This window comes from Magnolia sinica, chromosome 11 (genome assembly GCF_029962835.1).
Source record: "Magnolia sinica isolate HGM2019 chromosome 11, MsV1, whole genome shotgun sequence".
Lineage (NCBI taxonomy): Eukaryota > Viridiplantae > Streptophyta > Magnoliopsida > Magnoliales > Magnoliaceae > Magnolia > Magnolia sinica.
In genome coordinates this window covers 3,016,685-3,039,012 of record NC_080583.1, presented here as the reverse complement: position 1 = coordinate 3,039,012, position 22,328 = coordinate 3,016,685, and the positions used below count along the sequence as shown (strand labels likewise).

General features: G+C 39.1%; 1 protein-coding gene across 1 annotated transcript; it reads right to left on the bottom strand.

Moving 5' to 3' along the window:
* Positions 1-2,286: 2,286 nt before the first annotated feature.
* On the bottom strand, positions 2,287-16,627 carry LOC131218575 (probable CoA ligase CCL6). The gene is made up of 19 exons (XM_058213186.1): positions 16,295-16,627; positions 11,174-11,237; positions 10,587-10,676; positions 10,419-10,475; positions 10,106-10,154; positions 8,916-8,992; positions 8,686-8,725; positions 8,497-8,591; positions 7,745-7,909; positions 7,472-7,582; positions 7,279-7,366; positions 7,100-7,166; positions 6,792-6,867; positions 6,085-6,202; positions 5,380-5,625; positions 4,304-4,443; positions 3,721-3,903; positions 3,518-3,637; positions 2,287-2,626 (listed from the first exon to the last, which is right to left on the bottom strand). Exons 1-19 carry the CDS (start codon positions 16,438-16,440, stop codon positions 2,579-2,581), a joined length of 1,980 nt encoding a protein of 659 aa, XP_058069169.1. The 5' UTR covers positions 16,441-16,627; the 3' UTR covers positions 2,287-2,578.
* Positions 16,628-22,328: the final 5,701 nt, after the last annotated feature.

Genomic DNA, 22,328 nt, shown 5'->3' with positions numbered 1-22,328 from the left:
AACAAAGGTGCCGCTAGGCACATGTCCACCATACACATGATATACTGATGATACTCCAAAACAATCCAATCATCGGCTACATCACTAAAATCACCCATTTAAAATGATTCAAACCATCCAAAGGTTGGTCGTCTAAATGAACGATTAAAAAACATTGGTGAGTTACTTGTTTTTGATCCTTACATCCGTAGCCCAACTGAGGCTTGAAATTTCCACATTTTGGGCAAAAGTATATATTTCAATGGGCTTATTGCAATCATCTTGTTAAATTTCATGTGTATAAACTAATTTAGAATATTAAGGTGATTTGAGATATGACATGTTCCCGTGAATATATTTAAAATTTCCAATGCGTTCCAACTCCACCCATTTACTCCCATCCCAACAGAATATTGGGATTTCAAATGCATTTCATTTTCTCCCATCCCAAGAGTCCCCAAATGTTACCTACGGTGTGGCCTGACCTTCCCTTTGCGAGGTGGCCCATCCTGACTTTTGGGTTAGGAAATTTTCATAGTTGACCCCATCTGATAAATGGATCACATATCCAGTCCTCCTAGTGAGCCCCACCTGATCTAGCTACTACTTTTCCAGGATTAAAAAAAAAAACTGGTCATTGGTGGCTAACGTTTGGAGACAACAACTACCCAGTGAGCTACTGGCCCAAGCCCCTCTTCACAAGTTTAGCTGAAAGCACATCTACACTTGCATGAGGTGGTGAGGTACATACACCTGCAGGCACCAAGAGTCCCCAAATGGGTAGTAGCCATTTTCCTTCAGAAGGGCTCAGCAAGCCTGTTAAATGAGGTTTTTGAGGTTTGTGGACAACACCAACAAGCCAGGTGGTCAATGCTAGAGTTGTGATGTATAGTCAATTTCAATGTTTTTATGCACTACAATGCATAAGCTTCAATTTTCATTTGAGCTCAATTAGAAAGTCCAAATGAAAATTCAAGCTTATCAGAATGCCCTCAAGCTTACACTGCATTGTAGTGTATAAAAACATTGAAATTCACGGCACATCACAACTCTCGCATTGGCCACCTACTCCACAAAAAAAAAAAAAAAAGGAAGTGCATATACTCCAATGCCGCACCCAAGTTACCACCATCGACCACCTTGTAGCATTGAGGCACTTGCATGGGTGGTGAGGGGCTGTGGCCATTTTCTTTGTTAAGGGTTCAGAAATGCCTGTTATATGATGTCTGTGGACAACACCAATAGGGCTTAGAGACATCCAAAAATGGGACCATATATGAAGATGTGCTCGTTGATCATAGCAATATAGGTGGTAATTGGGGTAGGCAATCTTTTTTGGTGGGCCAGGTGCCTAATGTTAGAGCTTTGATGTGTGGTGAATTTCAATATTTTTATGCACTTAAGATGCACTGTAAGCTTGAAATTTCATTTGGGCTCTCTCATTAAGTAATAATAAATACAATGCATTGTAGTGCATGAAAACATTGAAGTCCACCACATATCACAGCTCTAGCATTGGCCACTCGGCTCCAGAGGAAACTGATTTGGTGAGGCCTATGAAACACCTAGTTTGGTGAGGCCCTAACATGGCGAGATTTGATTGGACCACATGCCACTGTTAAAAATGGCCTCACAGAGCATGTTTGAAAGTGGATTGGTCTACTCGACCAACATTGCATGGGGCTGGACCAATCAAATCTCTCCGCATCAGGCCTCAGTCACCGGGTGTTTCAGCCATTCCACCCCCACCCACCCCCCACCCTGCAAAAAAAAATAAAATAAAATAAAGGGTGCATACTCGTCGGGTAGACCACATTTCAGGCCATAAACTGTCCATCATCATTTTTCCTTTTTATTCTTTTAACCCTGGACAACTATGATTGTGTGCGAAGATTGAACCAATGTCATGGTCCCACGTGAAGAAGTCCTCGAGCGACTCCTAACTAAAACTAGTTTGTTTTGGAGAGTTTGTCTTGGTTTTCAGTTCTCTAGATAAAGTCTCCCTTAGTATTTCCATCACTCATCTTGGGGTCTACTTCTAGGGTTTCAAATGATGTTGAAATGATATCCTAGGGTCTACTTCTACGGTTTCAAATGATGTTGAAATTATATGAAATTGGTCCATTTGAAATTCTTTTTTATTTAATTTTCAAAAGAGCCTAAGATCATGCAATTCTGAAACCTTTATCTCACTTGTTAATCTGGCAAGTGCACTCAAGGGATGCAGTTTGGTACTTTGAGTTGCATGTGGACCTTTTACATGTTCGTGATTGCATCTAGAACCTCGGCAAGTTGCTCAGGAACAAGTACGAGAAAAATCTTCTTTATCACATTCAATAAATAATAACATCAATTATTCTCCCTTAGACAGGAAAAATATAATATTTAAGGAAAAAAAAAAAAAGAAGATGGCCTATTTTACTTATGAACATGGAAGAGGAACAAACAATAAAGTTGCCACGAAATGGATCAAGAGAACATGAGCCTTAGAAAGATCTATTACTAGACACTGCCACGGCATGGGATTAGCCCATTTACCTATTCAGGTGTTGGTGCAATTTCAATCTTCCATTCCAATATCCCAAATTCTGGTACCATCTCATATCTTTGTTCCCTTCACCTCGCCATAGAGCTCATCGACGCGATCCTGCAATTGATACCCCCAAGAATATCATAAATGATATGAAATGAACAAGATCTTCTGCTTCGAAAAATGAAGATGGAAGAAAACAGAATCTCTTTAGTACCAGAATCTTAGTACTAAAGAGATTTACCACCAACCCCCCAGAGGGAATTCAGCAAAAACCTCATTTCATCTCATCAAAATGAAAGGAACTTTGAGAGACCCATGTAAAAAGTTATGATTTAATTAAGCAAAATAGGGAGTTCATGACCTTGCCATATCCATGATGGGGCACAATGGATGAGAGGTCCAGATCATAGTTCCAAAACCCGGTGACTCAACTAAAAACTTGGTGACTCGGTGATATTTCAAGCTGAGTCACTTGGAAACTTGAATCACAGAGTGACTCGTGTAACTCTCTGAGTCAAATTGCCAACTCAGTCGACACGATGCGACCTGCTGCAATTTGGGCTGAATCAGTCGCCTTGTCGACGTCCCTTTAATACAAAGAGTTAAAGAAAAAAAAGAGGCAGTAGTTAAACTCACAGCCTCCTTCAGATGAGCATCTTGCTAGTTGCTTGCCTATTTTCTCATTTCATGATACTAATCCAAAGACAACTAATCTCCTACTATTTTTAATTTACTATTATTAACTACAGAGTCGAGTAGGGTCAAGTCTTTTGAGCCCATCCACCCCGAATGAACATCTAGTTGAGTCGAATTTTCAAACTATGGTCCAGATCATGTGTCACATTTTTCTGCCGGGTGAAAATGATATTTTGGCGTGATACTAGCATTGCTATCCTTAACAGATATATACAGTGTAGACTAGCATCGATTTTATGCATATGAGAATGCTCACAGAAAGCGAAATAAGTAAAAGCATGTAGCAATAGAGAGTCTCAATAGACATACTTTGTAGTATTTGAGTAATTGTGGCCTTTTCAATTTGAAAGTTGGAGTAATCAAGTCCCTCTCAATGTCGAAAGGAGTCGGTTCCAAATGAACTGATTTTAACAGCTCAAACCCTCTAAGCTGTGACAATGCCTTTCGGGTCAGTCAAGAACATAACATGCATAGAATTAATTGACAAGAGAACAACAAAAGCAATGACATACTTTGTGTTTACGACCGGCATTATTGAGCTCATCAAGAATGTACTTCCTCGCCCTTGGATTTCTGCACAATGATTCGAAATCTCCCACCTCGTTATAGGTCACTGCCCAATCCTCGAGCACTTTCCTGTCAGGGATGACCACGGCCACAAGAAAAGATTCGAAGCTGTTCCCATATACCCAAATCTGCAATGAAGGCCAAAGTTGATCAAACAAATAAGGTTGATGGAATAGCCAGACCAAGAAATTTCATCAGAAAGATGGAATTATTAACTATGTTTGAACATAACTTGGACAGAAATAATGCAAGAGGAATGCTATGTGCAGGCAAGCTACCATGTGGCCATAAAGAAGACGTGTACAAGGTCTGGAACCCACATCTGGAGGACCACACCGTACAAATTAAATATCATGTGGCAAAAGAACAGCTCATTGGATGATCTTAGCCACTTGCTCAAGATGGGACCCAAAATGAGCATGAAACATAGCGAAGTACGCAGGCATCAATAAACATCCCACATGCATTTTCTTGGATTTATTACCAAAATTCTTTTGTGCAATAACTGATGTCAGTTGAATGTCATACCGAGGTGATAAGAGGGCAACGGCTATATGTGTTTTCAATGTTTTCAACAGCAACATACTCCCCTTGAGACAACTTGAAAATGTTCTTTTTCCTGTCTACGATTTTCATTGCACCATTGGGCTGCCATTCTCCAATATCGCCTGTCATATCAAAAGTTACACTTCTTATATGTCACTCAAATCGGCATAGATACAGTTAATCAACAGAAGTGCACACGATGACACAATACACATGTGAATGCATGTATGATTTTAAATGGAACATAAAAAAGGGCATAAGATTTTGTGAGATGTGCATTGTATTCCATTATTAAAATGCAAAGTAGTGAGACTGACCCCACCAAAAGTTAGATTAATTGCGGGGAAAAAAAAAACTACCAACTTTGAATCAATAGTCTCCTGAGTGAAAGAAAAATTGAAGAGACTTCAATGCTATTTCTTGAAGTGCTGCTTAGAAGGCCTGTTTGGATTGGTGGAATCCAGAAAGTAGGTTTCAAAAAGAATATGCCACATACGAGGAAAACCCCAGATAACATTATCGGTGGAAAAGAATCCGTAAAAAGGTTGTTTGTTTTAGTTTTGGTGATTTCTAGGGAAGAGTACAATGGTAAATAGTTGTGAAATCTATTTCTTAAAATGTGTGGAAACGGGGATTAACAAGTTTTAAAATGGATAAGGAAATTGCCCTTTTCTAAGCAAAATAATTGAAATAAAACAGTTTTCCACATGTTACTAATTATCCCAATCAGCAAAAAGCATCATATCAGTGGAAAACATTTTCTCCTCTCCACAGTAACTTTTTGGCTCCCACCAATATAAACAGGTCCTAATTTGATTTGGAGGACAGTCAAATGACTAGAAGGGTACTTTGGCTAAATCAATTTCCGATCAAATTCAAGATACCGAAAATGATTAGCAGTCCACGACAACATGTCTCGCCTTTCCTTGGTGTATGGGATGGGACCCACCCGAAGAAAATGATAGGACCCTTTGTATTATATGTGGGCCCCTTTTTAAACAGCCCATTAGAAGCAATAAAAGGTGGGACTATTGAGAAGAGTCACCAATGAAATTTACCTGTATGAAACCAACCATCGATGAAGACTTCTTCTGTAAGGTCCGGACGTTTGTAATAACCTGAAAATAAGGTTTTACCACGCAAGCAAATCTCCCCACGTGGCACTGCTGCGAGTGCGTCGTATCCCATGTCAGGTACCGACTCAAGTCTTGCTTCGATGGTTGTGACAGGTACACCCACCGTCCCCATCATTGAGAACACATTGGCTACGGATGTAAAACAACCTGCACAACTTTCAGTGAGACCTGCCAATCAAGCGGGAGGCGACAGTTTAGCCAACATTCATAATGCTTGGAATTCATCTACTTAGGGTGCATTTGAATGCACTATCCAATTGAATTGCAATAATTAGTCTAATAAAGTGGAAATAACCAAATGGAAATTAGTCTTGTAATCATACAAATCAAGGGACTAGTTTCCAAATTGCAATAACATTGCTTCCAAATCAACTTGAAAAGAACACAGCTGCAAGTTGAGGCACTTCCTCATTGTGAACGCTACGAAAAGAACACAACAGGAGTGTTTAGCACATCCCAGCATCTGCATTTTGCAGGAATTCACCAAATAGACTTGATCTACCAAAATGTAGGTGGTGGGAAGTGCTTTTCATCCGTTCGCATTTTGGGGTTACATCCAAATGGGCTGTAAATAGCAACACGAACTGGAAACCAGTGTTTTAGGTTAAGTTTACTATACTGCCATACCATATCCTTGTAACAAAATGCTGCCGCTTGTGACTCTCAAAAACTCCTCAATATGCCTAGACAATGGTGCTGCTCCAGATAACATGATGCGTACCCGTCCTCCTAACCCTTGTTTGATCTATGCACAAAATTCACATAAAAGGCATTATAAGATTAAAGAAAATAAACAGAAGATATGCCTCCTTAAAAGGAGGATGCTAATGTTTCCAAATTCATGTGGATGTTAGCAACATCTTCAAAGACGTGTGCCATGTCCAATCATCGATTCAAACCGTCCATCCATTCATAGCATCAGGGGGCGGCCATGGTTAGAAAAAACCATGCCAATCAAGTGATCCTAACCATCCAATCAATAGCATGAAAAATAGAAAGTCAAAATCTAGCAGAGAAACAAAATAGGTGTAAGCATCATCTTAAAACAGTTGTATACTAGGTCCCATTGTGGATTGTTCATATTCAAAAGAAGCATTTTGGTTTGATGATGTTAACCATCCAATCTACGGCTCACAAAAAATAATGGTTGTAAAAAAACATTTGGCCCAATAAAATGGGTTACGACTATACAATCAACATGATTTTTCCACCATCTCTTCCCTCCAACGGTATGAATGGATGGTCTTGATTGGTGATTGGATGTGGCATGCATCACACTAAAATATACTGGGGGAATTGCTAAAGACGACCCTTAGAGAAATAGTTACACTGACTTTGTTGAAGATGACCCTATCACAGAAAGGTGCTGCTTTGTCCTGTTTCAAGCCCTCATTCAAACTCTTCAACTTGCTGATATCACCAAAATGATGTCAATATAATATATTACATATCAAATTTAGATAGGCTATAAGGGTGTGTTTGGTTGCATCAAATTTTAATGAAATATCATGAGATTTTTCTTATAATTAGACTGATTAATCTTGAAAATACCATGAAATTTCATGATATTTGGTGCAACCAGAAGCACCCTAAAGCAAAACTAAAGGTCAAGATTTATCACTTCAAGATATAAGCTACATACCAGTTATAAGCACATTGAAATAGTATCCTTTTGAATGCTCCTCCAGATGAAATTTTATCATTTATACCTACAACCAACACAAATTGTAATGTAAATGAGCCAAAGAAAACATAAGAACATCAATGCAGAAACTCAAGTAAATCAGTCACAGGAATATATCCTGGTTTAAAATGTAAAACCTGTGTATATGCGATCGTAAACTCGAGGAACACCACAAAAGATTGTTGGCTTCAATTCTTGAATGTCCTCAACCAAATACCGAACATCCTACAAGTAAAATGATAGCACCAGCTACAATAAGATTTTGTTTTAAATGAGCGGTAAGAAAGATCCAATAAAAAGCAACTCACAACAAGAAATAAATCATCATACCCCTCGCCAAAATCCAATAGATGCACCCTTGTAGATGCAATAGGTCTCGATTATCTGATCAAATACATGGGCCAATGGAAGGAATGAAAAATATGTGTCTTCTTCTGTCACCTGTGAGTGAAACAATTTGCAAAACTCGGGCATTATGAATGAGAATTCGGGAACAACAAAATTGGAGCTTAGGCACTACCGTCTTCTATTTAAGCGAATTATGTAAGGCGAAGATAATGAATCTGAAGAAAGGTTCTTGTAAAGGCTGAGTTAGCTTATCACCGCTTTATCTGTTTCTACGAGTAGATGATCTATTGTCATGACCTCCGCCATGATAGCACCATTAGTTAGTAGAACGCCCTTTGGATCCCCAGTTGTTCCACTTGTATACATGATTGTGCAGATATCACTCTTCTCTTTTGGAGGCAGTTTACAAGTTTCACTTCCCTAAAAGAAACAGTAAATTGTCAGATCCCTGTATGCATTCAGTTCATAACAACAATGAAAATACTTTTTACTATGCTCCCATTCAGACTGTTGGTTTCAATAATTTCTCTGCTGAATTCCACCAAAGAGTGGCCCATATATCAGTTATGACTATTTAGGGTGTGTTTGAATGCATTAGCAAATTAAAATTGCAATGATTGGTTTAGGGAGCATTTGGCTGCGTCTCTCATGATATTTGGTACAACCAAATGCACCCTTATATTAAGTTTAAATAACCAAACTCGAATTGCCTTTTTGCATTATTCATACCTAGTGGCGGTGCTCATAATTACAATCATGTTACTTTCAAGTAACACTTGAAACAAACATAACTGCAATTTTACAGATCTTTCTTATGACTACTATGATATATTAGTTTTTTTCTTCTCTTAATTAAACTGACTGTTGACAGTTTTAATTCACTTTTGCATGCAAATGCAACCTTTGTTTCATATTTTGTTATGGTACAGAAATATTAGCCTAATAAAGAAAGCGCAAAAAGGTTGAAACTTCAGTATAAAAGAATTATTTAAAGATCAAGTCCTCACCAATAGAGAAAATTCATCCCAAGAAAAGCAAGAAACCCCAGCTACTTCAGCTTCTTTCTTTTGGGCGCTTGAAATCTTTCCGAAGCTGACAATCGCTGAAATTAGTAACGAAATACTGAAACATTACCAGCCTAAACAATCATTTTTCTTTTTGGAGTAATAAAAAGTCAGGGTTACATATCTACATACTCTTTAGATTTGCAGCACACCTCGGAAGACACGTTATCATCTGCCCAACACAAAGAATTACAACTTAAGACGGGCATTGCTTTAAATAGCTTTAATGAAGTCCATTGAACTCAGAGACAATGGGTATTACAAGAATTTCTCTTGTAAAAATATTGTGAGACATAATAAATTGAGGTAACAATCTGTGATCCTAAACAGCACTTGTAAAGATAGAAGAAGAATTGGCATACAGCTTCAATCTTATTCTCTTGAATGAAAGCTATTGAGACCTCAGCATGGTTGATAATGAATTCTACTGCATTAGCACCTGCAACATGTATACAGCCACGTAATCTGATCATTTTCTTATCTTATATGAATTAGCTAACTCGTATTAGGGCATAGTTGAAAAACTCAAAACTCAGACTTGACTCAATGTCCAGCAAGGTCAAGTCGACTTGAAGATCAGACAAGCTTTCACTTAATTTATTATTCAGTAAATAAATTAATAGAAAATGTTTAAATTAGTTATATGTACAGGCTAGAAGCAACATGACATCTTCTCTCACAAAACATTTTTGCCAAAAAAGTTTCTTCTAACTGAGCGACTTGGTTTGAGTCAACTGAATCAAGACCACCAAGTTGAGGGCCAAGTCTTGTACATTCCGGGTCTATATTACAACTCAGCCCAAAAATCTGCCGAGTTAGTTGACTTGGTTGAATTCCGAGTCAAGTCACAAATTGTGAAACTATGTATGATGTTTCTGTTTTAAGAGAAATACAAATGCACTCATGACATGTTGACAATATGGATAGGATTAAATAATTTAAGAAAGGGAAATGCTTCCTAGTTGTATTGTGACAGACAGTCCAATCAATTGATCTAGATTGTTGATCAGTTCAACATACATTTCATGGACTAAGACATAAATATCACAAAACCTGACAATCATAACCATCTTATCACTAGCCTTTAATATGGACAGTTAAGATTGTTTACATAAAAATAGTTCAATCAACAGTTCTATCTATAAATTAGTTGGAGGCCATCATGGGTTGCTTACAATCATGAAGAATCACTTTTTTGGGCAGCCCTAACTATCCCATCCATAGGCTGGAAAAAGGATGGGTACAAAAAGTAAGACTGATCCAAGGATGGATTGGATCATCTATCAATCTAATTTTTGCATGGTAGCCCATACAATCTGTCCTTTGATGTTTGGATCGATTGATTGCAATGTGCAAGTGACCGAATGAAACAAGGAGCATCTTAACTTGTAGTGCTCAGAGAGCACTGGAGCATTTCTTTTCAAGAAATATTGTCGTCGATGCTGGTTTTAGCTATTTTCTTTCAACCAGTTATCTAAATATTCGAGAAAAAAGCTTTCCCACAATTATGTATTATTCATTGTAGAAGAAAGAAGAAAACAAAAATACTTACCAAGAGTGTCGTATAAAGGGACATAATAGATTCCGTGGCAGTTGCAAGCCTGTAAAGGAACCAAATCATAATTTGTAAGAAATCAAAATTCAAAAGCCAACCGATAATTTGAACTATTAATCACTATGCAAACAGGCAAAGATAGTAAGAAGAATAGCAGCATCAAAATCCAAGATCATACTAGATCAAAGGCAGTCTAATCAAATCTCCAACTACTTTGATTTTCTATATCTTGATCAAATGGAGTCCTTGCATCCAGATGATTCTATCAAACATTTGAGCAAGATGCAGCATCTAAACATCTAAAACATACCTCCATTGTGATTATCCATTCAGGGCAGTTGGAACCATATATTCCGCAACGACCGCCCTAATAAGATTAAACCAAAATTAATATCATATCCACTCAAATGAAACAAAATCAACTTCCACATTTCTAAATTCAGTAACAAATATTGATAGGATTCATAATTGTACTTACAGGATTAATGCCACGACCTCTAATAGCAGATCCAATTTGGATAGCTTTGTCATACACCTCCTGGTATGTTTGCCAGATGTATGGGCCCACCTACAAATTCAAATTCAATTCATTTCTCTCTCCTTTCGTTGGGTAATTTTGATTGAACCACGGCTCGGACCCATTAGAATTTTCATTTACTGACACACATGTTCGCATGTGTGTGCACATGTCGCCAGTATGGCCTCCAACAGATGTGTTCACTTCCTATTTCTCATCCCAACATAATCGCATGGGATTTGAGTCATGCGGGTGTGTGGATGAAATCCCTGAATAGTAGGTGGTTTCTCCTAATGTGTAATGGATTGATCCAATGACATAGAAGGAGAAAGGGTGCTATAAATCAAAGCTATTGCAAGTACAAAACACACATAAAAATAATCCTACTCCCCGTTCATTGGAAATTCTATCACCACTGGCAATCCATAGACTAACATTATTTTCACCTATTCAGGTTGGCATTTCGTCAATCATCTGGACTGCATTTCTATGTTTTTCAAAATGGGTATTGATCAAATTGCTGAAAATGGAGAAGAAGTCAAATATACCTTCCCATCTGTAATCTCACGCCGACCAAGCATTGGGTTCTTGGGATTCCTTTCAACAGATCGACTGCAACACAGAAACCCACGTCTCATTCAAAACCATGGAATGAAATGCAACGGAGAATGATTTTCTTAAAAGAAAATTTACTTTGCTGAGCCATTGAAAATTTTCTTTTTAATGTTCTAAATTGATTCATATTTCTTTTCAATATTCTAAATTGATCCACAGATAGCGTTGGCCAGAGTAGATTCTAAAACATGGACGGTTCCGATTATTGGAAGACTCGGCATGTGGAATCCTTGGGGCAGCGACAGACGCTGTACCCTGAGTCCCGACGGAGACAACGAACTCCGGGAAGAATAACGAACTTTCAAATGGTCAGAGCACGGCTTAGGTGGATCCCCGGTTACACCCAGATCTGTGGATCCCTGACCGTGAGGCCTACCTTGATGTATTTAACTTACATCCACGCCGTCCATCAATTTTTAAAGATTATTTTAGTGCATGAAACCAAAAATTAAGCAGATCAAAATCTCAGGTGGACCACTCCATAGGAAATAGAGGAGATCGAATACCTACCATTAAAAACTTATAAGGGGCCAACGGAATGTTTGTTTACAATCCAAACCGTTGATAATGTCAAAAACATCTGTATGAAGGAAAAAAACAAATACCAGCTTGATCCAAAACTTTTGTACCCCACAGTAAGTTTTTAATGGTCAATCAGCATTTTTTCCTGTGGTGTGGCCCACCTGAGATCTGAATCTTCTTAATTGTTTTTTTATAATTCTTCAAATGAGCTTTAAAAACGTATGGTCAGATTGGATTTAAGTAACATGCTTCAAGGTGGGCCAACATTCAGGGATCCACTTTAGCCGCCTGCCGGGAGCAAGTTGGAGGGGGAGATTTGCGCGCCTACACTCGCTACAACTGACAATATGGGACATGTGTTCAAGATCTGAGCTGCAAATAATATGAGTACGACTGTGAAGATGCCATGGATTAAAAATCCAGCTTTATTGATAACTATATGGGCCACCAATGCAAGAAAGCAACGGACGGTCGTAAATGGTTTATAAAGAGCCTATATTCAACATGAACCTGTAGCCCTCCAATGAGGCTGATTCTTGCGCCACGTGTGCATAATTTCGTGGGCCCAGCCTTTTCACCGCTACGATGTTCATTAAACTTTCCAAGTTGGCAGATTTGCCGCGTGTGGAAGTACGCGCGTTCATAAAGAGAACTGACAGGTACAGACAAGGTACCACAACTTGTGTACTGTACTATCTTTCCTTCCAACGTGCCTCTGTATAGGACATCCGAGCCATACAAACGGAAGGCCCCACAACGAAGATAACCTGGAGAAAAAATCAGGTACGTCCAGTCATCAAAGACCCACAGCATCACAAACAATGGACAGCCAAGCGTCAGTAATGTAAGACTGTGGTCCACCTAATGTGTGGATAGCCTGGTTTTCAACGAACGTGACTTTCATGGTGGGTCCTACCTTTCCTACGGATCAGATGTCGTACACATGTGACTTTCTGGGGATAGGCGGGCTGGATGCATCGGTTAGGTGCAGAGGGGACTTGAAAATCTTAAATGCCATTTGCCGCTACGCTGCAGTACGGAATTACGTATAGTGCACGTTTTAGGGCAGTTGGGTGGAATATCGAGGACTCCGACTCGGTAATGACCCCTCACTGGTCGGTGCTGTGGGCCCTACCATGATGCATGTATTTTATCCACTCGGTTCATCCATTTTATCAGATCATTTTAGATATTAAGCCCAAAAACAGGGAGATTTAAATCACAGGTGGACCACACCACATGAAACAGAGGTGATTGAACACCCACCATTCAAAATTTTCCAGAGCCTACGGATAATGTTTATTTGCCATCCAACCTTTCCATTATCTCACAGAGATTTGGATGAAGGGAAAAAACAATTATCATTTTGGTCCAAAACTTTTGTCCCGAGTAAATTCAATGGGGGCTTTTGAGAAGGACAGAAAGGGTCGGAATTAAGTGGGATAGAATTGCATTCGGTCCCATTCAGGATTTCCAATGAATTTGGAAATCTGCTGCACGTGAGGTTCACATTGATGCATGTGCTTTATATATGCTGTCCGTTTTTATGTGACTTGCATCCATTATAATTTTGATTTGTTGATTATAATTTGTGTTTCCCATGGTAAGAAATTTATTTCAAAGATGGTGATACAATAGCCAGTATTTTCAGACATGCAATCATTCTGCAATAATGATGTTAATCTCATTTAATATAATTTGATACCATTTAATTGGACGGGCCAAACAAACGCTTATAGGTGTCAATGGTGTTGTATTAAAATGAATTTTAAATACAAAATATGTTTCGAAATTCAAATTTTCCTCCCTTATTTTTCTTTAATATGGAAGAGAAGTTCTGTCTTTTGGTGACTTATTGTCCCACATAAAATATGACTAAGAAAAAATTCAAGTTTATAATAATGAACTTTTGCACAAGGGGAGGGGAGGCCTGGACCATTAGCCCCACGCTATGCCTTTGACCACACATGTGCACTAGTCCACTCCTATTTGCACATTGCTGTACCTACTCTAATCCACCCCTGCTCCCAGTCCACTCCTATTTGCACAATCTCTATCTCTCTCTCTCTTCCCTTCCAGGACAAGTCTGTAGTTATTTTTATTTTGTAACTAAGTTCATTACCCGGTCAAATCACTTCGGTCCACGTTTTGCATGCTTATTCGAGCTCATGTATGACAAGTGCACCATTAGGACCGGGTTATAGTCGATCCAATGATGACATATTTGGTTTCAAGCCGAGCAACTCAATCACACCTTAACTCAACTTTATAAGTCATCTTTATTTTATTTTATTTTCTATTTGTGAATTTTATCTACTACTTTTAACACTATTTCCCAACAAATGGACGGGTTAAGGCCAAGCCAAGCTCTACCCTAGCTAGCCCACATTGTTGTATGAAAGTCCAAACCTAACCTGAGCCCATGATGGGCCAAAATTGTCCAATTCAAACCCAATCCCAAAAAAGTGAGAAAGCGTATGGCCTTCAGATCTCTCACAGGTTGTGGTTCCCATGAGGAAAGAGATGGGGAATTGCCATTTGGAATCCATTAGACCATGTCTTCTTTTTTGTATCTGTCTTCCTCCCTCTCATCCTCTTCCATTGGCATGGTAAACTCCATATAGAAAATGGCCCTTCATCTTCATAGTCATCTATTTAAGTTGTTATAGTTGTGATTTTAAAGGTACACATGTTGGCGCTATGTCCAAAACTAGCCCAATTTTGAAACATGCTTGATTTTTAAGCTCAAGCCCAATCCTCGGGCCTGATACTCCCACCCAAATATGACCACATAAAGATTAGTTGCTTGCTCTGTTAAAAACAAGTGTAGTTGACAAATCATTTCGAATATTGAATTTGAATAGCAAGAAGCCTCTCGTTTACTTAATTCGGCATTCGATGTAGTTCCGTTCTTTTACTAGGACAAGAATCCTCTGCAATCTTCTGCGTTATGCAGCCCTTAAAACACCAAAGCCTGTGGGGTCTACCATGCTGTATATGTGAAATCCACTCCACTCATCAGGTTATTTCCTCGATTTTAAGTTTTAAAACAAAACATCAGAGATATCGACATCTCAAGTGGACCACACAACAGTAAACAATGGGAATTGAATGTCAACCATAAGTTTTTGTGTGGGGCCACCATAGTGTGTATCTTTCATCCAACCCGTTAATCAGGTGTAACTCACAAGTTAGAGTAAAAATATAAAAATCAGCTTAATACAAATGACAGGTGGACCACTCCATGCGAATTTAAAGCTTTTAGGAGAAGTAGTTTTAAATTGTTCACATTGGTACAGCTCCATCAGAGACTTTACCGGGTTTATCTTTTGTATGCACGGATCAAATGATAATTCTCACCTGATAGACTGAGTCGATTCACATATCAAAGATGGTGGGCCCCACAAAGTGGTTGTTTCTTACAGCTACGTAAAAACGTTACAGGCGTTGCAGAATATTCCGGTCTCTTTCACTACTCATCAGATATTTCATTTTCCATCCTCCCACGTTTTGCAGTGAGGGCACGCGAGCCACGTGTATGGATGATCCAAACCGTTGGGTCACCCACAACGGGCCATGGGAAAAGAATATGTTTCTACAAAATGATCTCATCCGTTGAATCCATGGACACATAAAATCATAGATTTACAATAATGTTTACGTTCAAGTCCATTCTACATGTGGTATAAAAATAGTACCATCCATTCCCAATCCCTTGTGGGCCCAATTAAAGATAAGCACAAGCAATAAAACTGTTTTATGAAATCTAAAAATATCACTCTGTTTTAACTACCATATCTCATGGTTGTAACTACAACTGATTTTTGTTCCAATACAACTCACATTTTGCAATGTGATGCATTGGAACTTCACCCTTTGAAACTTGGTCTATCTTTTGACGATCAAATCTCTCAATCAGACTATTTCAACCCTTTGATTTGAAATTGAATAATCACATTAATCTTTTATATGATGAATGGATTGCAATTTTCAATTTGAGAGTTTTTTTTGTTTTGTTTTTTTCACACATCTTTCATCCCATGAGAGTCCTATTAAATAAATGGTTTGCATCTCTAAAAAACGCCAAAATCCAATGGATGAGGACAACTTATGACAAATCTCAGTAATACATCTCATAGTTTTTAATCTTTTTTAATATCTTAATTATATGAAATATACATAGATTAATTTTTACAGTAAGTTTGAACATTTTTGACCGTTTGAATTGTAAATATAAAATATGTGTTCTTTACTTAAACGACTTACACGTGTTGTAAACCATTGCCGAAATGAATCTTTCATTTCAAATAAATCCAAAAGGCCGACATTTTAAATGATTGCGAGATTGCGAAATTCTTTCCTTTTATGCAGCATTCCTCCATTTCGAAGAATAAATGCAACTAGTCCATGTTCTAATGTGGCTTAATTCCGGTAACCTTCGATCTTGATCCAATCAGACAGTGGTGATCGTGAAAGATAAAGATCTTTGAGAAAACTAAAAACCAAAATGAAAAAGGAAATCTAATTCTTACCTGAAGAACTCCCAAGGAGACTGAATTCCTTGTGGCAACTCCATCAGACCGTCTTTTGCGTAGATGCTACGATAAACAGGGCCTGCAGACGGCGTGTTGCCAATGGACGGTCTAGATTCTTCGACCTTGACGGTGTAAACGGCCATTTTTCTTGAAGTGAGAGGAGGGGTGTGGTGTGGAGGGGTGGCAAGAATGTGAGGGGAGAGAGCTAAATTTAAGAGAAGAGAGGAGAAAAGAGGGTTGAGGGAAAATGGTTGTTAGATCAGAGCAATAAATTCAGAAGACGGAATGGAAACAGCTTCCAACCATTTTCTAGCTTTCTTTCGGCGATTTATTAATGAAAATGCTACAGCTTTTATAATTCGAGTTCGCTTTCTCAATCGCATTCGGTGGGACGGTGCTGGAAAAGGTATGTGGGACCAACATGATGTATATGATGTATGTATCTTATCCACACCGTCAAACCATTTTTTCAGATCATTTTAAGGCATAAAATAAAAAATGAGATAGACCCAAATCTAAGGTGGACCACACAACAGGAAGCAGTGGTGATTGAACACCCACCATTAGAAACTTCCTAGGCCCAATTGTGGTGTTTATTTTCCATCTAACTCATTGAATAGTTCACACAGATCTGGATGAAGGGAAAAATCAAATATCAGCTTGATCTAAAACATTTGTGGCCCCAAGAAGTTTTTAATGGTGTACATTCAATCAATGCTGTTTCCCGTGGTGTGGTCCACTTTAGATTTGGATCTTTCTCATTTTTGGTTTCATAAACTAAAGTGATCTGGAAAAATGGATGGATGGCGTGGATAAAACATGTTCATATTGGTGGGTCCCACAAAGCTTTTTCGAGACCCGACCAGTACCGACCTGGTACGACAGGGATCTCTATCGAATCCGATTCCGTTTTCTCTCCGTCACGCGGCTGACAGACCATTGTGTGTCGCCACCCGCTTGAGTGCGCATGCTGAGATTCTCCTATTTGAACCGTCCATTTGTTTTCAGTTTAGTACCATAAGAAAGATATTGTTACTTAATCATGCTTTATTGATAATCCTATCGTTTGATTTTTAGATTTGTATGTTAGCCATTGAAACTTTTTTTTTGGTAATTTTAAAATTTCTTATGGATTGATCATAGAAATAATCTGTTCGGTTTAACTTCCTGTCCTCGACCTCATAGCATTCATTTCAGAACATGGAAGGCTCCGATTGTCGGACCTATCTCAGGATGTAGCCCAGTGTGAGGCGACACACGATGAATTCTATGTCGCGACGGAGTCAAACAAACTCTTTCTGGTTGAGAGCTTACAGGTGGGGGCCGCTCCACGAAGCAGGCGATCATTTAAATATATACCAAATAGACAAAAATGCCCCCCTAAAACTTCAAGTGATAGTTCACCACCACTTATTTTCTCCTATCAGGCTATCAGCATGGGCCTGGATTTTTATGGCTGGAACCTGGCCATTTGCCACAGCATGGCATGCACGTATGAGATCTAGACCGTCAAATAGAAAGGCTTGCTGTGGATAGAGCATGCCCACGTCGTGGTTAGGTCTTAAATTCCATACCGGTTGGACAATTGCGCAGATCGAATGGTTAGCATCCTTTAAAATTCGAGAAGATTTTAAGGCCCTCAATCCCCATTGAACCCTGCTATTTCACGGTCCACATTCCACACTTGGTGGCAAACGGGCCCATCATTTTTCAATATGCAGGAATTTCATGTTGTTATCCGTCGACAATTGTACGGTGGATGAGACAACGAAAATTAGAAAGCGGTGGCTAACTATCACTTCAATCTAATCTAATTACCGCCGAACAAACCGGATAAGAGAGGTGAAAGATAGCGATATCATTTTAGGCGTTGAGATCAAAATGGAAGTATATCCACACCTCAACCGTACCATACCACATGAAACAGTGGAAGTTTTGGTTTCCACCGTTGAAACCTTTCTGAGGCACGCAGTAATGTTTATTTTTCATCCAACCTGTTAATAAGATCAAATAGAAATGGATGAAGGAAAAAAACAAATATCAGCTTGATCTAAAACTTCTTTGGCCCCTAAGAACTTTTCAACGGCAGGTTGAATAAAATGCATAAATTAAGGTGGGCCCCACAGAGTTTACTCAGTACGCTAAGGGTACTGAGTTACTCAGTACGCAATCCGCTTCCTGATGTAGAATTACATTGACGTTTACAATAGCACATCGTTTTGGGATAGAATTACGGTTTTATATTTTATTTGATGCTCTTAGAGACCATGAAGATTGATACGCACGCATTCGGAAATTGCATACTCGGCCTGCCCCCGTCGGTCCAGGCAGGGGCTTTGTGGGGCCCTCTATGGGTTTTATCCATGCTGTTCATCCATTTTTAAAGATCATTTTAGGTTCGAACACAAAAAATTAGGCATATCCAAGGTTTAAGTGTACCAACACCACATAAAGCAGTGATGATAGTGACACCCACCGTTGAAGCCTTCCTAGGGTCCACCGTGATGTTTATTTGCCACCCAACCTATTTGTAAGGTCACATGGACATGGATGATGGGAAAAAAAGCTTTCAACTAAATCCAAAATTTCTGTGGTCCTCAGGAAATTTTAATGGTGGAAGTTTAATCCCCACTGTGTGGTCTACTTTAGCTTGAATCTGCCTCGTTTTTCGTTGTATTCTAAAATGAAATGTAAAAATGGATGAACGGCGTGGATAAACACCATACATCATGATGGGCCTCACAGGCCCCTACTTGGACCTATTCCGTACGGGAGAGGAGGCAATCGGCTTCCAGCCTGCATGAAGTAAAATTAATAAGAAAAGTTTTTATACTCCGGCATGATGTGTTGGATGATACTCAGTTACTTATAAATTACTTTAGATTGAATACCTAGAATATCGTAATTTAAATCAAACGGAGTAGACGCAGTGATGAGAAATGGGCGAGAGATGAATAAATAAATTTAAAAAAATAAAATTGAATGATGAGGCTGGACAGCAGATGTATGGATGGTACATGATCATCAGTGGGGCCCACAGCTTTTTTCCTAATGCTCTACTGTGCGCCATTTGCTAAATGCGGGTGGAGGGGGAATCAGACTGCGTACTGAGTAAACTCTGTGGGCCCACTATAATTTATGTTATCCAATCCGTCCATCCATTTTACCATATAATTTCGGAGCTTGAGCCCCAAAATGAAGAATATTCAAATCTCAAATGGACCACACAACAGGCAACAGCGTGAAATTTCTAAGGCTGAAATTTTCTTGCCAGCCATAGAAGTTTAGGCTCAAGCTGATATTCTTGTTTTTAATTCATCCACGTCTATGTGATCCCATGAACAGGTTGCATGACAATTAAATATCACTGTGGGCCTTAAGGAAGGTTTCAACAGTGGAAAACATTATTCCCCAATTTTCCGTGGTGTGGTCCACTGTGGGCCTTAAGGATGGACGGCGTGGATAAACCACATACATTGAAGGTGGGCCTAACAGAATTTACTCAGTACAACAAAAGCGAACTAAGTACAGTATGCAATCCGATGTGCTGCAACCAAACAATTATCACCAAGGAGTAGGGTGTACATCGGCCGAACCGAGTCGAACTTGGCTAAACCCGGCCCAACTCGGTCACTAGCCAAACCCAGCCCGAACCTGGCCTGGCCCGATCACCGGGCCAACATGTCCAACCCGAACTCGGCCCGGTTGGCAATCGGGCGAGTTCGGGCCGAGCTCGAGCCAGTTTCAGACCTTACAACACATTTATGGATCGGGTGGCATTCTCACCTGTTTGTCTCAAAAGGTTAGGGTAAGGATTTAAGAACACACACACACACACACACGCACACACGGAAACACTCACCTGCGAACTAGTTCGTTCGTGATGTGGATCCAAAATCTGAACCGTTCATGTGAAGCAGCACCTCGTGAAACCTCCCAAGACCAAGTTTTACTTTGATCTAAAACTATGATGGGCCATGAAAAATGAAAACAATTTTCTCCCTTGATTTGCATTTCTCTTTGCTATGGCCCACCAGAATTTTAGATTAGGATGAAATTTTGTCACATGAGGTTTCATGGGATTCCGCATCACATGGACCGTTCAGATTAGACACCCATGACATGTGTGCAAAGGTGCGCGCGTGCATAGGTACGCAGGGGAGCATGACTGACTCTCTCTCTCTCTCTCTCTCTCTCTCTCTCTCTCTCTCTCTCTCTCTCTCTCTCTCTCTTCCTCTATATCTCCCTCCTTATTTCATTTTCTCTCTTTTATGTTGAAGATGATATGTGTGTGTAGCCCGCACAATGTGATCTAAAGAAAATAACCCGTCCCGGACCGAACTCAGTTCCAGGTCGGGCCGAGTCGAGTGAGTTAACCGGGCTAGCCTGGTTCGTGTACAGCCCTACCAAGGAATAGAGTTTGTTGACAGAGATTAAATCCAAGCCCTACATTCATAGTATGTTGATTTTCAAATTAAAGAAATACTACGCATTTTTTTTTAAATCTCATTTATTATCTTATAAAATCTCAAACTTTACTTCTCTCCATGAAATAATTGCATGGCAAAAATGTGGGCAGGGCTCTGACTTCTGATAGCCACCATCATTTATGGATTTTATACACACAGACTATATCCATTTCTCATTATCATTTTAGGATTAGGCTTAAAACTGAGGCAGATCCAAGGCTCAAGTGGACCACACCACATGAAGCAGCGGTGATAACTCACCACTGAAACTTTCCTAGCTAAGGGGCAGAATTAGGACGCAAAATGCGCTCATAGAAATGATGGACCAAAACTTACTTTTGTTTGATTATCTGACATTCAAATATGTAGGCATATATTGGACCATTAAAAATGAAAAAAAAAATAATAATAAAAAATCCATTGGTCTTATTTCAATAAACACGTGTCCAGCAACTAGAGGTTAAGATTGTTAAACCAATTTGATTTTTGGACTGTAAGCTCCATAATTTTGTCAGTTCAAATTAAATTTATACTTAATTGTATGCCACGTGTACCACTTCCAAGTGCCTGTGCATCAAGCGACATACGCACCGGAGTATATACAAAATTCCCAAAGAGGCTAAATTGTGTAACTGTCGGCTAATTCAAATCTCTAGAATCAAATTGGTTGGAGGATACTAAAGCTTTGACTGGTGGACTCTTGTTTTTTAAAAAGGACCGTTGAATAATTTTAATTTTCCACCGTCCAATAACTGTCCACGATCACAATCCGACAATAACAGAGTTTTGTTGGGTGTAATTAAAAATTGGGAACTTTAATTACCAGGGTGGCAGGGACAGATACTAGCAACTGGAATCCTGTACAACACCTATTTTAGGCGGTACATAAAACACAAAACTCTGTGGGGCCCACCATTTTGTATATGTAAAATTCACTCCATACATCTTATTCTATCCTCAATCCTAGACTCTGTGGCCAAAAATCAGCCATATACAAAATTCAGGTGGGCAACACTAGTGGGAACAATGAGGATGGGATGATCACCATAGGTTAATCTGTGGGGGAAACCGTGGTATTTATCTTTCATCAAAACCATTAATCAGGTATATCTCAGTAGAATGGAAATCACACACAAGAAGCATCCTGATCCAATTTTCAGGTGAGTCAAACTAAGAATTTAAGTGTTCTAAAAGTTATTTTGGTCCATCAAAACCATTAATCAGGTGTATCTCAGTAAATATGGACCATCCATTTTTCTAAAAAAATATCAAGTGGTTGGATGATCTCATCAAATTGATTTTGAAGAACGCATGATCAGATTGACTCTTAGACCCATTTTCCTACAGATTATAATCAATATCTACCATTAATTTTCCCAGAAACTAATAGGATGTTTACAACGATCCAATCAAAATTATTCTTGAAGAAAACACAAAAGTGGGGCGCATATGATACACGCATTTCTTTATGATTTGCATGGAGTCTCATTTTCTAGAGATTGATTGAATGGTTAGGATGACCTGATCAAAGTGATCCTCGCAAGGTACATGCAATCAAGAGC

Bases quoted from the DNA above. Each gene is read 5' to 3' on its own strand.
- LOC131218575 (XM_058213186.1), bottom strand. From the start codon at position 16,440: ATGGCCGTTTACACCGTCAAGGTCGAAGAATCTAGACCGTCCATTGGC. The intron at 11,238-16,294 runs GTAAGAATTAGA...TCTGTGTTGCAG, and splicing joins TCTCCTTGGGAGTTCTTCAG to TCGATCTGTTGAAAGGAATC. The intron at 7,167-7,278 runs GTTTTACATTTT...TGTTGGTTGTAG, and splicing joins TTACGATCGCATATACACAG to GTATAAATGATAAAATTTCA.